Below are 17,396 nucleotides of genomic sequence, written 5' to 3'. Positions count from 1 at the left end.
AGCAAAATACACTAACTGAATTCCTTTTAAAAACAAACTAAACTCGTAATTAAATAATGGTATAATCATGTAATGCATGCAAATTTTACCGTTTGTTCATTTCTCTCAAAATTTCAGTGTACTTTTCGATTCTGTACACAATCTAGAGGTGTGTATCTGTTAACCGTCATTTTTGATTATCCGTCATAGCTGGGTTACATTGACTGACGGATAATCCAGGGAGTACTGTATGTGATTTCCACTTTGCCCTAAAAAAACAAGATACGCGAAATTCACAAATTTCGATATTTTTTTTAATAATTTAACTATTATTATTTTTAATATAAAAGTGATAAATATTAACAAGTGAATATATACATAAACATGAAGTAAATCAGAAACGCTTTAATTTCAGAGATTAATTACATGTTTAAGGAGGTTTTTAGCAAAAAAATTTAGTGCTACGCTATCAGACATAAACTATTGCGGAAAATTGTTTAAATTATCATAGGAAAAACAAAACTAACTGAACGGTTCATAAATTGAGTCAGAGTTCTATCAGGATCGTATCATTGTTATTGTATCCACGTGCAAAATTTTTTACTGGATCCCGATCATTGACCATTCGAACACTGCTTATATGTATGTGTATGCATGTATATATGTACGTGCATGTTTGCTTGTTATTGCTGTTTAAGGAAAGAATACCGGCCGCATGCCGCCTCCGTAGATATCCGACTATGACTACTATTTATTATAAAGAGTTACTCAAAATTACTCTCCACAAATTAAGAGATTCAGACTTGTTGTATTGAACTCAAACACAACACTAAAATACCTACGTTCGTGCTTTTGCTCTTACTTAAATGCATATATGTACATATGTAGCGGTGCATAAGAGCCACTTGAATCGACTACGTATAAATAGCAGTTTGCCATAAAACTGGCTGCACAGTACAAAGCTCTTTTAGCTCTACACTTTCGTTTAATAGCGCAACAAGTGTCTATTGTTTTTTGCGGTTTTTCTAGTCTGCTCAAGTGAAATCACAATGGAGCGTTGGCATAATCGAGTCGCTGTAGTAACCGGTGCTAGCTCAGGCATAGGCGCTGCCACAGTCAAGGACCTACTCAAGGCCAATGTTGTTGTCGTGGGACTAGCACGTCGCCTGGAACGCATGGAAGCATACAAGGCTGAATTGCCAGCCGACCAACAAAAACGTTTCCATCCCTTTACGTGCGACGTTTCATCCCAGGAATCGGTCGATAAGGCATTCGATTGGATCATTGAAAAATTGGGTGGTGTTGATATCCTGGTGAATAATGCAGGCATATTTAAAATGGGCCAGGCTGTTACCTTAGATCCTGTGCAACTACAACAAATGGTGCAAACGAATGTGATGGGCGTGGTCTATTGTACACAGCGCGCTTTCAAATCGATGAAAGAACGCAACTACGATGGACATGTGGTGATCATCAATAGCGTTTTGGGTCACGCTATACCTGCTAAACCGAATAGTGGTGCACCAGTAATGAATGTGTATCCACCGACCAAGTTTGCAACAACCGCCATTACGGAGGTATATCGCCAAGAGTTTAGGGGACTAAAAACAAAAATCAAAATCACGGTGAGTCTGCCATAAAATGTGTGCCTGTAGGGGCTAGTGAAACGCGTTTTTTCTTTGTGATAATATAAATGAATTAATTCAAATTTATATATGGTTTGGACAAATACTGTATAGTGTATACAAAATATTTAGTCTAGTTAGACAGTAGCATTGATCGGGATTAACGACTTAATTAACGAAATTATCTCAGGATTTAAGTGCAACTAATTCGAATTGAAAACAAGACTTAATTCTCATCATTTAAGCGGATTGGCGAAATTTTCACTGGCAACATTGCCGAAAAATAATTCTTACAAAGTATTGCGTTTTGGTGTTCATGTACCCAAAAAACGTGCAAAGTAGGGAAATTGAGAGAGCAAACTGACATTTAATTTTGAGGGGAAGTTCCAAGTACTTTTTTTTTATTTGTAAGAATTTGCAAGTGAGAAAAAAAGCTGATGGCAAAGTAAAAATAAACATGAATTAAAATTTGCGAATTGTAATTGCTAAACGGCCGCCGGAGCCGAATGGGTTGGAGCGTGATTACCATTCGGAATTCACAAAGAGAACGTTGCTTCGGATCTCGGTGAAAGCAAAATTAATAAAAACATGTTTCTAATAGCGATCGCCCCTCGGCAGGCAATGCCAAACCTCCGAGTGTATTTCTGCCATGAAAAACTTCTCATAAAAATATCTGCCGTTCGGGGTGGGCTTGAAACTGTAGGCCTCTCCATTTGTGGAACAACATCAAGACGCACACCACAAATAGGAGGATGAGCTCGGCCAAACGCCCAATTATATATGTATAATTGCTAATGGAATGTTCTTCATCTGACAGCGATGATGGAATGGAAGAAATTATTTGGGGCAAAATGAAATCATGTGATTCCGAAGCTCGTTATTTTGCATTTTATTTGCTTTATCTCATTTTTAATTTAATACGGGATAGCTCAAGCTAAAACATTTTTAGTTTTTGAGATTTTTCTTGACAAAAATTTAATCAGCTGTTCGTAAAACTTGCAAATTATTACTGGTTTTGCGTTCTTGTACTTTTTTCGATATTTTTCGCTTTGAGAGAGAGTTCTCGGAAATTGAGTTACTGGCAAGTTACTGGTTCATTTTTACACAAAAAAATTTAATATCTGTAGTGAATGAAAAATAATGAACCTTTTAGAGAGAAGAACAAGAAAGTCTGGCTGCAATGCTAGTTTGCACAAATTACATTAATTGTTTTGATATTTCGGAGCAGTTTGAGAAATTGCCATTTACGATTTTTTTTTTAATAAATAAATAAATAAATAATTATTTCGTAGTATCAGGACAGCTATTATCCGGTCCACCTTTTACTGACAAAACTATTTAGTAGGCAAATGAGTGATCACTAATTCGCGTAACAACCGTCTGTCACACTACAATTTTAGTCAGAATTAACTACGTCGGTAATCCCGATTAACGCCGCCATCTATCTAAGCTATTATATGTTTGTAGGCCTTTTATTTTCGCCAAGCGTTAGCGAGTGGTATAAATAAACAATTCTTGGCAGCGCTGGAATAGAGCCTAAAATTGCATTTGTTTGTAAAATAGTGAGTTATGCCAGTTTTATGAGCTATAACCATACACACTAGCGGTGAATCTGGCTCCATTCAAATTTTTCGTCAAGCGAGCCGAGATAGCGAACAGGGAAGTGGCGAATAGAAGAGGCCAAATATGTAACTTGATAAGCTCAAAGTGTTTAAAGCATTTTCTTCACATAATACTAATAAAATTTTGCTGAGTAGTCACGGACATATATTGAACAATATATGTCTACTTGTAAATATATGAACCTGAGCATTCACACATTCGATGAGATAAACGCAACCACTTGCAATATGCCGCACTGCATGTGCCTAGAAAGAGGGGAGGGGCCTTCCTTTAATTCCAATCGAAGCTTGAAATCGAAAGAATGTTTGGTTTTTTTTATCAAAGTAGCATTTTTACAGGCGTTTCCTCGTTCATTGCACAAGAATTTTTAGCGAAACAGTTACTCCAGCGTTCCCGCACTCACCTCATAGCCCCAATATTGAACCTTATGAATTTCTCTTTTTCCTCAAGAAGAAGTCGGAGCTCCAGCAAACTCATCATAGCAACATTTAGGTGGTCACGAAAGCTGTAACCACTAAGCCAAGTAATATAACTTCGGAGAATTACTAGGCGCGCTTCCATTCGCCAAACCAACGTTGGAATCATTTATGGAGTTAGTTAGAGGAAGGTTATTGTGAAGGTTCGTAATGCAGCTGCTTTATGCGTTCATGCGGACTGCTTACTACAAGGTTATATTTAACAAAAAAAAAAAACATAACAAATTTCCCGGAGCTCGTTCTGGTTCCCGGTTAGCAAACGGGTTACTCTCACCCACATGCGAGCTGTGCAGGCTAAGAGAGGCTGCATATGGACAAAACTAATGTTACCTGTCATGTCCGACCGACTGTCGCAGTTACTGCTGTCACTAAGCAGAGGGGACAGTAGGCGGCTGGTTGGACTGATGACAGGCTACTTTCTATGGGTAAAGCGCATGGAAAAAGTGGGCATCTCAGACAGTGCACTTTGCCCAGCATGTGGTGAGGAGGATGAGACGGCGGACAACTTTCTGTGCGTATGCCCAGCCTTCGCTGGAATCAGGCTGGCTTGAGGTCTTTGGTATTGATTTGTTAAGAAGCGACCACCTTGGCTCCTTGGCACCACAATATCTACTCAGATTTCTTTTGAGGTCGAGTAAATTTAAAGACAATTAAAAAGGGAACCTGAGTGCAGTACCGACTTAATTTCTCCTTCATCTTCATAACTTCTGCAGAAGTCATTGTAAGCTACACCTTTTCCATTGGCTAGGGTGCGCAAAGGGCAATTACTCTTTATAACGCTTGTGAGGACGCTGTTAGTTGATCTGTTGAATCCAAGCAGACATTTTGTCCTTTTAAGATTCAGCTTTGGTCAGAGTGCTTTGGAGACCCTGCAGTTAGTACTCAGATACCACCTCCGATTGGTTTACGCAATTACGTTCAAGACAATCGCAGTATACAGTTCGTTTAGATGAATGCTTAAGTCCTCTACCACTCGCTGAAGAAATTATATTAGTTATTTTGCCATTTTAGTTATTTTTGTAATTTTTTATTGATATAATAAATTCCCGTAACTTAATTGACACATCCCATATGTTTGTATGCTATTACAGAGCGTTAGCCCCGGACTGACCGATACCGAAATTGTACCGGATAATATTAAAACGGGTGAGCTTCCAATTCTGAAGACCGAAGATGTTACCAGCTGCATTCTGTTCACTCTTTCTACGCCACCGCATATGCAGATACACGAAATTACTGTCAAACCATTATTGGGAGAGTAAATATGTAATTATACATACATACACACGAGTATAAGTACATATGTATTCTATAAATTAAACATGATGTCGATTGGTGAAATGTGTATACATATGTATTATATAGAAAACTTCAAATAAAAATGATTTAAAAATAAAATATGTGCGCATTCAATAATAATCTACGCCAATTCAAAATGGACGACTTCTAAATTCATCGATGTCGTTTATTTTAACTCGCGAAAAGTCCGTTAATTGTCTTACATACTTTTCAAAAATCTCATACTTTACACATTCCCCTCAGGGACATTCTCATAGGATATATTATACAATGACCCTGCTGCCGGCGAGACAATAGCTGCAACAAGTTCTCTTGTGGAGTAGTTCACTGATAAACCGAAGGCATTCTCGCAATGAATACCATATTGGTGCGGAGAACGTAATCACACTTCGCCTGAAGTAGAAACAGGTTGACCTAAAATGCCAATAAAAACTGAAAGCGGCGATTTGTTGTCCATTAATAGTACATTAAAAATCCGCTTGAATTAAAATCCTAGCTGATCCTTTTTTCGAGATAAGTGGATTTTAGCACTTTCGAAATTTTTTTCATAATTAAGCGATATCTTTCCTCACCATCTAACGGGATAATATCCTGGCGCTTTTTTTTTTTATGTGGTATCCCCTGTAGGCCTAATCCACTTCAAAATTACTAACTTCTCACTATAAAATTAATGTAGGAATGAAATTAATAATAACTTGGGCATGTTTCTATAAATGCTGTAAAGAAAAAGTAACAACCGCTTTTTTTAAACGGCTGGAATATGAAGAATCATTTATTAAATTTATTTTGAATCTTTCCCAAAATTTTAAAAATTTTATATTATAATAATTAAAAATCCACCAAATTTATAATTACGAGAAAAATAACGGAAAATTTGAAAATTAAGAGTGAGTGCAAAACTGTAATATATTTTTTTTTATTTGCATTATTGCTTGCTATTAGTGTTGTTGTTGTTGCATTGACACCAAACCGGTTTGAGAGAGAGAGAATACATATGTATGTACATGCCAATAAAGTTATGCAAAAAAAATATTTGATTTGTTAAAACATGCCTAAGCACAATGTTTTGAAATAGAAAGTATTACATTTTGTTTTGTTTGTGTTGTTGCGTTGCTCTTCAGTGTACATATTTCTCTTCTCTTTTGAATTTCACTATAGAATGAAATAGTTTGTGTAGCGGCGCATAAGAGCCACTTGAATCGACTACGTATAAATAGCAGTTTGCCATAAAACTGGCTGCACAGTACAAAGCTCTTTTAGCTCTACACTTTCGTTTGATAGTGCAACAAGTGTCTATTGTTTTTTGCGGTTTTTCTAGTCTGCTCAAGTGAAATCACAATGGAGCGTTGGCACAATCGCGTGGCCGTAGTGACCGGTGCTAGCTCAGGCATAGGCGCTGCCACAGTCAAAGATCTACTCAAGGCCAATGTTGTTGCCGTGGGACTAGCACGCCGCCTGGAACGCATGGAAGCATACAAGGCTGAATTGCCAGCCGACCAACAAAAACGTTTCCACCCCTTCACTTGCGACGTTTCATCACAGGAATCGGTCGATAAGGCATTCGATTGGATCATTGAAAAATTGGGTGGTGTTGATATACTGGTGAATAATGCAGGCATATTTAAAATGGGCCAGGCTGTTACCTTAGATCCTGTGCAAATGCAACAAATTGTGCAAACGAATGTAATGGGTGTGGTCTATTGTACACAGCGCGCTTTCAAATCGATGAAGGAACGCAATTACGATGGGCATGTGGTGATCGTCAATAGCGTTTTGGGTCACGCTATACCTGTTGCGCCTGGTAATGCCGCCCCAATGATGAATGTGTATGCACCGACCAAGTATGCACTAACCGCCATTACGGAGGTATATCGCCAAGAGTTTAGAGGACTAAAAACAAAAATCAAAATCACGGTGAGTATGCCATAAAAAGTGTGAGTGTGAAGGATAGTGCAACGTTTTGTTTTTTAATAAATGAAATGAATCAAAATTCTATTATACAAGTATATGGTTTGAACAACTCCTAAAGGGTGTACAATGACTTGTGTGCCTATATGCAACTTGATAAGCTCAATGTATTTAAAGCGTTGGCTTTTTCATGCTTTGCTATAATAATACAATGAGTAGTCACATATGTACAGACAAGTATATTGAACAATCCATGTCTAGTTGTAAATATGTGAATGGGAACATTTACACCATCGATAAGATAAACGCAACCACTTGCAATATGCAGCACTTATACGAAGTGAGACAATTAAGTTCCAGAAATTTAGTTGCAATTTCGGAATTGGCAGCACTGCGTGTGCCTAGAAAGAGGGGACCTTCCTTTAGTTCCAATCGAAGCTTGAAATCGAAAGTATGTTTGGTTTTTTTTGCCAAAGTAGCATTTTTTTACTGGCGTTTCTTCGTTCATTGCACAAGAATTTTTTGGCGAAAAAGTTACTTCAACATTCCCGCACTCACCTCATATCGCCCAAATTGAATCTTGTGAATTTCTCATGAGTCTTGTGAAACGCATCAAGACAGTATACAGGAGTTAGAAGGAGACTATTTTAAAGGTTCATAAAAAAAGAGGTTGTCTGTAAAGTCGGTTTATTGACGATAGTTTAACGTGACAACGTCATTAGAAAATATTGATGGAATGGTTGCAATTTTCAAAACAAAATTTTAATTTTATTTGTTTGATAGATATTTTGTATGGATATAGAGGAGGAGGTAAATGGAATTGCAATGGAATAGGTCAAGTTACATTTACATAAACGTGCAAAATGACGAAACATTTATAAAATTTATGAAAGATATCTTCAATTTCGATTGTGCATCAGGCGTTAATAAGTCAACAACACTAAGAGGCACCATCATCGATTTGCCTTTTTCAAGACACTTTACACTCGAAACACTCCCTTTCATTTCCTACTTTTTCTATCATCGTCCTATTCTCAACAGAGAAATGGTTCATTACCATGCACACAGGAAGAAGGCATATGCAAATGCAAATATGTGCATTTATATACCTACATATGCGCATATACGTACATATGTATGCTCACTCAAGTAGGACAGAGCCAGATGTCGAACGTTGCCGAACGCGGGGGCCGATTGTGCTCTTTGTCGTTCGTTCCGCGCTCTCGCTTGCAGTTCAAGCACATTAGCTTACATTTGCTTGCGTACGGAATAGATTCGTATATTTGATATGTCCATATGACTTGTATGCATCTTTACATATAGATTTGTTCTTTTTGAAAATTGCGCGAAATTGTATATGTATATGCATGTTTATATACATATATTAGTATACAACATATCTTATAAGGTATATGGTAAATATTACCATACATTTTTTCCTTCATATATAATAAAAAAATTAATAATAACAACATTAAAACAACAGGTATTATTAACAAACTTGGTTTTATTTGAAATTCTTCAAGTAAATCAAAATAATAATAATCAATAAGAAGGCATATGCCAATACAAATACGTGAATTTATATATGTACATATGCGCATATACATACATACATATATACGCTCACTTAAGTAGGAGAGAGCAAGATGTCGAACGTTGCCGTTCGTTTGCTTTGTCGTTCGTTCCGCGCTTTCGCTTGCAGTTCATTCAAGGTAACGACAATGAGCAAGGTAACGGCAAATAAGCAAGGTAACGACCAATGAGCAAGGTAACGACACATTTTTTCGTGCGTGCAGCCCGCTAAATCGAATTATAAGACGTTATCACGTCAAAAAGATTTCCTAGTAACTAAGGCGCATTCATCAAAGGTGGTGGTACTAGACCAACAACAATGTTTTGTACGTTTGATTGTTAAAGCAAAGTAATGACCAAGTAGAAAACAAAGAATGAATTTGTTTTGTTTCATTCTGGGCTGGCAGACACATGGACACGGCGAAAGAAAAAAAAATAAGTCAGCTGATTTACCGATACTACTTTAATAGATTCACCTTGCTCGTAACTTCATTAACTTTTATTTTATAGATCTAATAAACTCCCGAAACTTTATTTATACACCCCATATGTTTGTATGATGCACCGACATAAATTAATTAATTGTTTGCTATTACAGAGCGTTAGCCCCGGATTGACCGATACCGAAATTGTGCCGGAGGAGTATAAAACGGATGAGATTCCAATTCTGAAATCCGAAGATGTTTCCAGCTGCATTCTGTTCACACTTTCCACGCCGCCGCACATGCAGATACACGAAATCACTCTGAGATCAACATTGGGCGAGTAAACCAATACTAAAAATGACGTCACTACATGATATGTGTACATACATATATACATATATTTAACCAACTATAAATACAAATGATTTAAATATCGTAAAATAAATAAAATGTGTGCGCACTAAATACTAATATAAATCCTATTCAAAATGGACGTTAGTTCTCTCATTACATAATTTATAAGCCCCTTATGCCGCAGATATCCCCTTCAGAGACATTCTATTAGGAATATTGTAACAGTTTGTTAGAAATTATCAGCCTTTAGTGTTCATGTATCCAAAACTTGTAAGTAGGGGAAAGTGAGAGAGCAAACTGATATTTCATTTTGAGGGGAAGTTGCAAGTTTTTACTGGATACATTTTTACTTCTAGCGGCGCGAACGAGTATTTTTGCACGTCGCACAACTTCAATAAAGCAGAGGCTGGCCTACCAACAATTGAAGAAAGAATACATCAGATTCAAGCGAGACTTATCCCTAAACTTCTCTTCCCATCCATCAATCACGGACAAAGACATTTCAAATATAAACCGATCAAAAAGTCCACAAAAAGTTCCTTCTGTTATGCATCAAATATTTGAACAATCCAATCTGGTGGTGAACTACCAAGCAAATAACCTACATTGGAAGATAACGAAAGTATCCTGTGACTTCAGCCTATCCAAATTTGCAAAAAAAAAAACTAAATCACCCGAAGCATTCCTTTCTATATTCCAGGAGCGCAAGACATACAGGTAATAAAGGGTGGCGCAAAATTAACCATTCAACTTTTTACTAAAAAAAAAAAATTATTTTGAATGACGGAATTCTTTATTTTGACCCTTACATACGTGCTCCATTGCTTGTCTGTTTGTATGCTGCAGCTGTCTAGCTCACAAGTGTCAAATATGATTGCCGTAGGACGATATTTGCAAATATTATAAATCTTTCCGTAAGTGATTAATTTTGCGCCACCTTTTATAAAGCTGACAATTGGACTTTGTGGTTCACAGATGGCTCAAAATCTGATAACGTACCCGCTAGCTTTGCAGTGATTGACACAAACGGAGACACTCTACGGCTGCAGACTTTGCCGGACTGTGCATCTGTTTTTACTGCAGAAGCAGTCGCCGTTTGTGACGCTATAAAACGCTATAAAATAATTGTAAAACTCTCATATGCATCGACAGCAAAACTGTTTAAAGCAATTTTAAACACTCTATCCAATTCATCCACCATTAGTAGAATAAGGGATGCGCTCATTGGCAAGGAGGCTTACGCTTACTTTGGACACCAAGCCATATAGGAATTCACGAGAACGAGATGGTAGACAGTGCGGCCAAACAAACCTCCTCAGCACCGATAACAAAAGATCCCACATGCGGAAAGAGAGATACGCTGTCAACTATTAGACGATACCTCAACAGCAGATCGAGACATGAATGGCTAAACTACAACCACCACCACTACACTACCATAAACCGAGAGCATATATCCCACCGGCGTATTGAAAACATAAATAAAACATTTCTCCCGGCTATGTCTGTGTGTGTGGCCACTATTGACACACATCAACATATACGGAGCTCTCTCTTTAAACCATATATTCCAAGATTGCCCCGTTTTGGTAGACGCCAGAAATCATTACCTGAGGAAGAACTGGAATTTTAATTAAGTATAAATTTTCCGTATTTAGTTTTTAGAATATAAGTTTATAAGTAATCATACTAATATTATAAAGAGGAAAACTTTGTTTGTTTGTAACGAATAGGCTCAAAAACTACTGGACCGATTTTAAAAATTCTTTCACCATTCGAAAACTACATTATCCACGAGTAACATGGATTACATTTTATTTTGGAAAAAAATAGGGTTCCGTAAGATATTTGGATTTTTCGGACACAAACTGAAAAAAATCTTATATATAAAATAAAGTCAACTTTTTGTGTGTGTTCGCTAACCGGCCGTGTCTTTGCACCGAATTAAACCAAACTTACACACATTGTTAAGAAGGTATTGAAGATGGTTTCCGTATAGTTTGGATACCTATTGGTGGATAGGGCTCGAGATATAGGTCAAAACGTGGACCCGGGTAACCTTCGGATGTGTATGTACAATATGGGTATTTCCATCCGTTCCGTGACTAGGGTCTCGAGATAGAGACCAAAACGTGGACCCTAGAATGTGTTTGTACAATATGGATATCAAATGAAAACTGTTGATAAGTGCTTTAATACGGGGTAATTTCTAAGTCTCTGAAGAAGCTTAAAAATCTTAAAAATAATTATTTCAAGAAATTTAAATCTACGAAGAATCATTTGTACTTCGTTAAATATAAGCAAGCGTTAAAGGATTTCAACGATTTAAATAAATCTCTCTATAACAGCTATATTACCAATATAGAGTTAAACATTAAAGCGAATCCCAAAATCTTCTGGAAATACATAAAATCTAGGAGTAGTGCCAGTGTTCCCACTGGTATGTTTTTCGATAATAGCCAAGCGCGAACCCCAACTGAAGCGGCAAACTTGTTTGCTGAATTTTTTAAATCTAATTTTGCTGACGACGAACTTGATCGCCCATCCGACTTTTCTTCTGACTTAGATTATGCCCTGAACTTTGGAGGTCTTTGCCTCTCTTCTGAGGATATTAGTAATGCTTTAACTAAATTGAAATCATCCTCTCAAACTGATGCTGATGGACTTTCAGCAGTTTTGATAAAAAATTGTCCGGCCTTGGTCTATTCCCTGAAAATTATTTTCAACAAATCTTTATCGTCGGGTGTTTCATTGACGCATGGAAGCTCTCTTTCATTACGTCCTTCTTTAAGAGTGGCAATAAAAATGGCGTTAGAAATTATAGGCCTATTTCAAAGCTGTCAACTATTTCCTAAATTTTTGAGCACGCGATCTATGCAAAGCTGAGCTTTGCGGTTAAATCTATAATTTGCCCTAATCAACATGGGTTTATTTCTAACAGATCTACAGTATCTAATCTGGCCGTTTTTAGTGAATACTGCATTGATTCTTTCTCCGCTGGCTTCCAGGATGACTGTATTTACACCGACTTTTCGAAAGCCTTCGACAAAGTTTCTCATAGAATCTTAGTTAAAAAATTAGCTAGTCTTGGCTTTCATTCTACATTTCTGCAATGGATAAACTCTTATTTGAGCAATAGACGCTGTGTTATAACAATCGATGGTATTTCATCTACCTCCTTTGCTGCCATCTCAGGTGTTCCGCAAGGAAGTATCTTGGGACCGCTTTTATTTGTGTTATTTATTAATTACATCAAAAGTTGTTTCACATTTGCTAAATGTTTGCTTTATGCTGATGACCTTAAGATCTTCTCAGCGATCAAGACGCAAGAGGATGCCACTAAACTTCAAGCCGATATGAATAGGCTTTACTTCTGGTGCCAGAATTCACGACTTTCGCTGAACTTATCTAAGTGCTTCCAAATATCTTACTCTAAAACATCTAATATTTTGTGCACTAAGTACAAGATCTCGGCATGTGCCCTGCAGTGTGTTAGTGAGTTTAAGGACCTTGGCGTCATCTTCGATAACAAATTCTCTTTTAATAACCATATAAATTATATTACTTCTAAATCTTTTTCGATGTTGGGCTTCGTCAGACGGAACGCCACTAAGTTCTATGATCCCTATACCATTAAGTTACTGTATACATCTTTTGTTAGATCTCACTTAGAATATGCTGCTTTTATTTGGAGACCTTGTAGTCAGCAAGCTATTAATAGAATCGAACGTGTGCAAAAAATATTTCTCAAATATGCCCATGCCATCATATTCTGCTCGTCTCATGCTTATAAGTCTCAAGTCCTTAGAGATTCGTAGGACTATACTGTGTCTGTCTTTTACTCATAATATTATTACTGGAGTAATTGATTGTCCCTGCTTGTTGGAAAGGATTCGATTTAATGTTCCCCAGCGATCTCTTAGGAACTTCTACCCTTACTATGGGGGAAATTTTAAAACTACGTATGCCAGCAATGCTCCCATTACTCGTGCTTTACGGGAATTAAATGCCGTTCATAATGATGTTCTTCTTGATTTCTCGCTTTCAAGAACAGCACTTTTAAATCTTTTGAATTCTATATTGTAGTTAGTTAGTAGCTAGTATAGTTTTTAAATACATATAATATATTTGTAGCGTAATCTAAGCAACTTTTGTATCATAGTCTGTAAGGATTGTAATTCATAGACTTAAATAAATAAATAAATAAATAAAAAAAATAATTTTCATGCCTATTGATGACTAGGGTCTCGAAATATATGCCAAAACGTGGACCCGCCGTGTCTTTGAACCGAATTAAACCAAACTTACACACATTGTTAAGTAGGTATTGAAGATGATTTCCGTCTAGTTTGAATACCTATTGGTAGATAGGGTCTCGAGATATAGATCAAAACGTGGACCCGGGTAACCTTCGGACGTGTATGTACAATATGGGTATCAAATGAAAGCTGTTGGTGAATGCTTTAGTACAGAGTATTTTTCATGCCGCTACGTGACTGGGGTCTCGAGATATAGGTCAAAACGTGGACCCGGGTAACCTTTGGTTGTGTATATACAATATGGGTATCAAATGGAAGCTGTTGATAAGTGCTTTAATACGGGGTAATTTTCATACCTATTGATGACTAGGGTCTCGAAATATATGCCAAAACGTGGACCCGCCGTGTCTTTGAACCGAATTAAACCAAACTTATGCACATTGTTAAGTAAGTATTGAAAATAGGTTTCGTAAAGTTTGGTTGTAATTCGGAGCAGTGACAACGGGTACAGCGTTCTTTTGAACCAGCCATAATGTCGCTTACTTTTTTAACGCTTGGGGCGGAACTGAACTGTCAAATTGACAGTGTGAGTTACAATGTGTCAATATTTCTTTCTGATTTGGATGCCATAAGAATTTAATGTGAAATCCGAATGAAATTATGTGTTCGTGGAAAAAACAATTTTTTTCTTTTTTTTTTTTTTAAAAATATAAATGGATAATGGTTAAAAAAGCTCCAATGCTTAATAAAACATATAAATTGAAACGAAAAATTCATGGATGATCAGGAAAAAAGACGATTGTTTATTCATATGCGTTGATTTGAAATTTAAAAACAGTCTTCTTTTTTCCTGATTTTCAATTTATATTTTATATTTACTCAAAAACAAATAGAAAAACAAAAAATATTGTTTATGCCAAAGCGCTTGAATAAAGAATAAAGAAAGAAATAATATGAAAACTATATATTTTCTGTTCTAAACCATATCTATTCTATTTTAGTGTGCCCAGCGAAGGGGGCCGGGTTTGCTAGTTAATAATAAAATAAAATAATAAGCATTCTAGTCCTACTGCTTTTAAATATTTTCGTAGAGCTGATAGCCCTGGCAGCTAATGCTCGTTTTCAATATTAACGTAATTAATTTAGTTAATTTTTTAATAAATAATAATAATAATAATAATACTTACACTTATGTATATAGATAAATACATGCATAGACGGCAGCAAGGAAAATAAGACGAAAGCTGTTATTGCCACATCAATACAACTGCTAAAGGAATTGTTCTTCGGCGTTGATGAAATGGAACAAATTATTGTGGACAAAAAAAATATTGCAATGCTGTGCTGTTGTTTTTGCATTTTATTTGGTGATTTTCTTTAAATTTAATATGGGGTAGCTAAACTAATTTTGTTTTTCTCTTTGCAACAGGTTCTGTTGCAGGGTAGTCCCCTAATAACCCGTAGGCATTCTCGTAATGAATACCTCATTGATATACACGATGGGGAGAATAGTAAGGTGGCACCGATCGTGATACTTTAACTTTGCTCTCAGCGCGTGAGTTAAATTTATTTTTGAAAATAAAATAAATTGTCGAAGTTTTATTTTTTAGTTTATTATAATTTAATTTATCTTTATTAAAATAGCACAAGTTTGAATTTGTCTTTACTCTTCAAGGTGACTTTGAAGACTACTTTTAACATTAAAAACTATACTTATTGAATTTATTTTAACAGTTAGATTTATACTTAAAATGAAGAGAGAAAGAGTTCCCCATTTACTATTACAACAATTACAACAATTAAATATATAACTTACATAGCTAATTATTACAGTTAGATAATGAAGAGAGCGAGAGCGAAAGGGGAAAGTTACTTATAATATATAACTCGCCTCTCCTTAAAGAATTCGAGTCTCGTCGAATCTTTTACAAATATACAATCCGAAAATTTAATAGTTTCTTATAGTGATACAGATTTAAATCACAACTTAACATAAAACATGAAATATATTTAAGTTGTTTAGGGGTTTTTTTCCAAGATAAATATTAAACTATATTAGCCATAAATATTCATTTCTTATTCTATAGTTTACATTTTAAAAAAAATAAATATAGTGTGATTTAATATAAAAAAATATATTAACGAATAGTTTTCCGTGTTTTGCTCTACAAATCCATTCCATTTTTTTTTATTACTATTTTTTTTATTTTTTATTTATTTTTATTTTATTTTATAGACTTTAATGGGCGTCTAAATTGTGCAGTGTCTACTTTATTAGGGTTGCTGTGGTGGTATCTGTTAAATCTTTTAGCAGTTTTTTGTCTAATTGCAGTAGGATTTTTAATATATAAATTAGATTTTTGTAAATTAAGTGTAATATTTTCTCTTTTAATATTTTCTCTATCAATGGTTTTCTTTTTAATTGCTTCAGATCTTACCTTAACCTCTTTTAAATTTATATGTAACTTATTTATAAAATCAATTGGTTTTAATTTAGTCGTGCTGTGAATTGTATTATTATAGTAATTAATTGCTTTTAGTACTAATTCTTCAGAGTCATTAATATTTTCAGCGTTTTTTAATATTCTTATATGCTCTAAGAGAGTCGAATGCATTCTTTCTACATCTGAATTTCCTGTGTGCGAATTCGGTGTTGTAAAATGAGTTTCTATATTATTTTCTTGACAGAACAGCTTTATAAGTGCATTATTAAATTCATTATCCATAATAATTTTATCAGGTTTTCCTAAAAATGCGATTCGCTCTTCGATTTTAGTTTTAATTGTTACCATATTTTTGTCATTTAGTTTATGTGCCGTTCCTAATTTCGTAAATTTGTCTATTGTTGTCAAAAAACTAGTCTTTTGTATCTGAAAAATATCTATATGTACTATTTCATTTGGTTTTTCTGGTGTTGGAGTATGTTGAAATATTTTATTTATTGGTTTTCTGTCATATTTGTTTTCATTACATATTCTGCAGTTATTGCAATATCTATTTATAAATTTTAATAATTTAGGATTATAATAATTATCTTTTAATTCTTCGAAATTCTCCTGGATTCCTCTATGGTTACCTTTAATATGAATATCATCAATGATATTCAATAAAGATTCCTCGGATTCAATATCACTAGCAACTTTTGTACAATTTATGAAATTTATTTTATTGTTACTAGAAAATAATTCAATTAATTTGTTCTGTATTATATTATATTTATTATTGTCAAGCTCCGAGTATACCCCAATTTTTCCTCTTTTTATTTCACGTCTAAATAAATCATTCAAATAATGAGTATTATTTAAGTCATTCTCAGACACATATATTATTTTATATTTTTTAAAAAGTATTTCGGTTTCTTTATTTTTATTTTTAACTATTCTTATTTGCGTCCTATATTTATTAACAATTTTATTTATTCTAAAGAAATTAATATTTACATTTTCTTCCGTACTATGATTTACTTCAACTCTGCTCAAAAAATCAGCTACCTTATTCTCCTTTCCCTTAATATATTCAATATCGAGATCAAATTCATCTAATAATATTTTCCATCGGATGATTCTAGAATTGGGCTCTTTAAGTGAATAAAGCCATTTCAAAGGCTGATGATCAGTTTGAACTAGAAACTTTCGACCAAAAAGGTATGGACGGTAATATTTCACTGACCATACAATGGCTAATAATTCTTTTTCCAGCGTTGAGTAGTTTTTTTCATGTCCATTTAAAGTCCTACTGGCGTAACTTACTGGTTTGCCATCCTGGCTCAACACCGCGCCAATAGCAGCATTGCTTGCATCCGTGGTCAATACAAATTTTTTATTAAAGTCTGGATAGCATAATATTGGTGGATTTGTTAAAATTTTCTTCAAT

General features: G+C 35.1%; 2 protein-coding genes across 2 annotated transcripts; both read left to right on the top strand.

The window, feature by feature from the left end:
- The first annotated feature begins 922 nt into the window (after positions 1-922).
- On the top strand, positions 923-5,101 carry LOC129240753 (farnesol dehydrogenase-like). The gene is made up of 2 exons (XM_054876730.1): positions 923-1,604; positions 4,795-5,101. The coding sequence occupies exons 1-2, from the start codon at positions 1,029-1,031 to the stop codon at positions 4,963-4,965; spliced, it is 747 nt and encodes a 248-aa protein (XP_054732705.1). The 5' UTR covers positions 923-1,028; the 3' UTR covers positions 4,966-5,101.
- A 1,124-nt stretch (positions 5,102-6,225) lies between these two features.
- On the top strand, positions 6,226-9,345 carry LOC129240752 (farnesol dehydrogenase-like). Its single transcript, XM_054876729.1, has 2 exons — positions 6,226-6,916; positions 9,084-9,345. The coding sequence occupies exons 1-2, from the start codon at positions 6,341-6,343 to the stop codon at positions 9,252-9,254; spliced, it is 747 nt and encodes a 248-aa protein (XP_054732704.1). The 5' UTR covers positions 6,226-6,340; the 3' UTR covers positions 9,255-9,345.
- The last annotated feature ends 8,051 nt before the right edge of the window (positions 9,346-17,396 follow it).

This window comes from Anastrepha obliqua, chromosome 3, assembly GCF_027943255.1.
Source record: "Anastrepha obliqua isolate idAnaObli1 chromosome 3, idAnaObli1_1.0, whole genome shotgun sequence".
NCBI classification, from domain to species: Eukaryota; Metazoa; Arthropoda; class Insecta; order Diptera; family Tephritidae; genus Anastrepha; species Anastrepha obliqua.
Note: the sequence above shows the minus strand (reverse complement) of the source record. Positions and strands in the feature narration are given on the sequence as shown.

Bases quoted from the DNA above. Each gene is read 5' to 3' on its own strand.
- LOC129240753 (XM_054876730.1), top strand. From the start codon at position 1,029: ATGGAGCGTTGGCATAATCGAGTCGCTGTAGTAACCGGTGCTAGCTCA. The intron at 1,605-4,794 runs GTGAGTCTGCCA...ATGCTATTACAG, and splicing joins AAACAAAAATCAAAATCACG to AGCGTTAGCCCCGGACTGAC.
- LOC129240752 (XM_054876729.1), top strand. From the start codon at position 6,341: ATGGAGCGTTGGCACAATCGCGTGGCCGTAGTGACCGGTGCTAGCTCA. The intron at 6,917-9,083 runs GTGAGTATGCCA...TTGCTATTACAG, and splicing joins AAACAAAAATCAAAATCACG to AGCGTTAGCCCCGGATTGAC.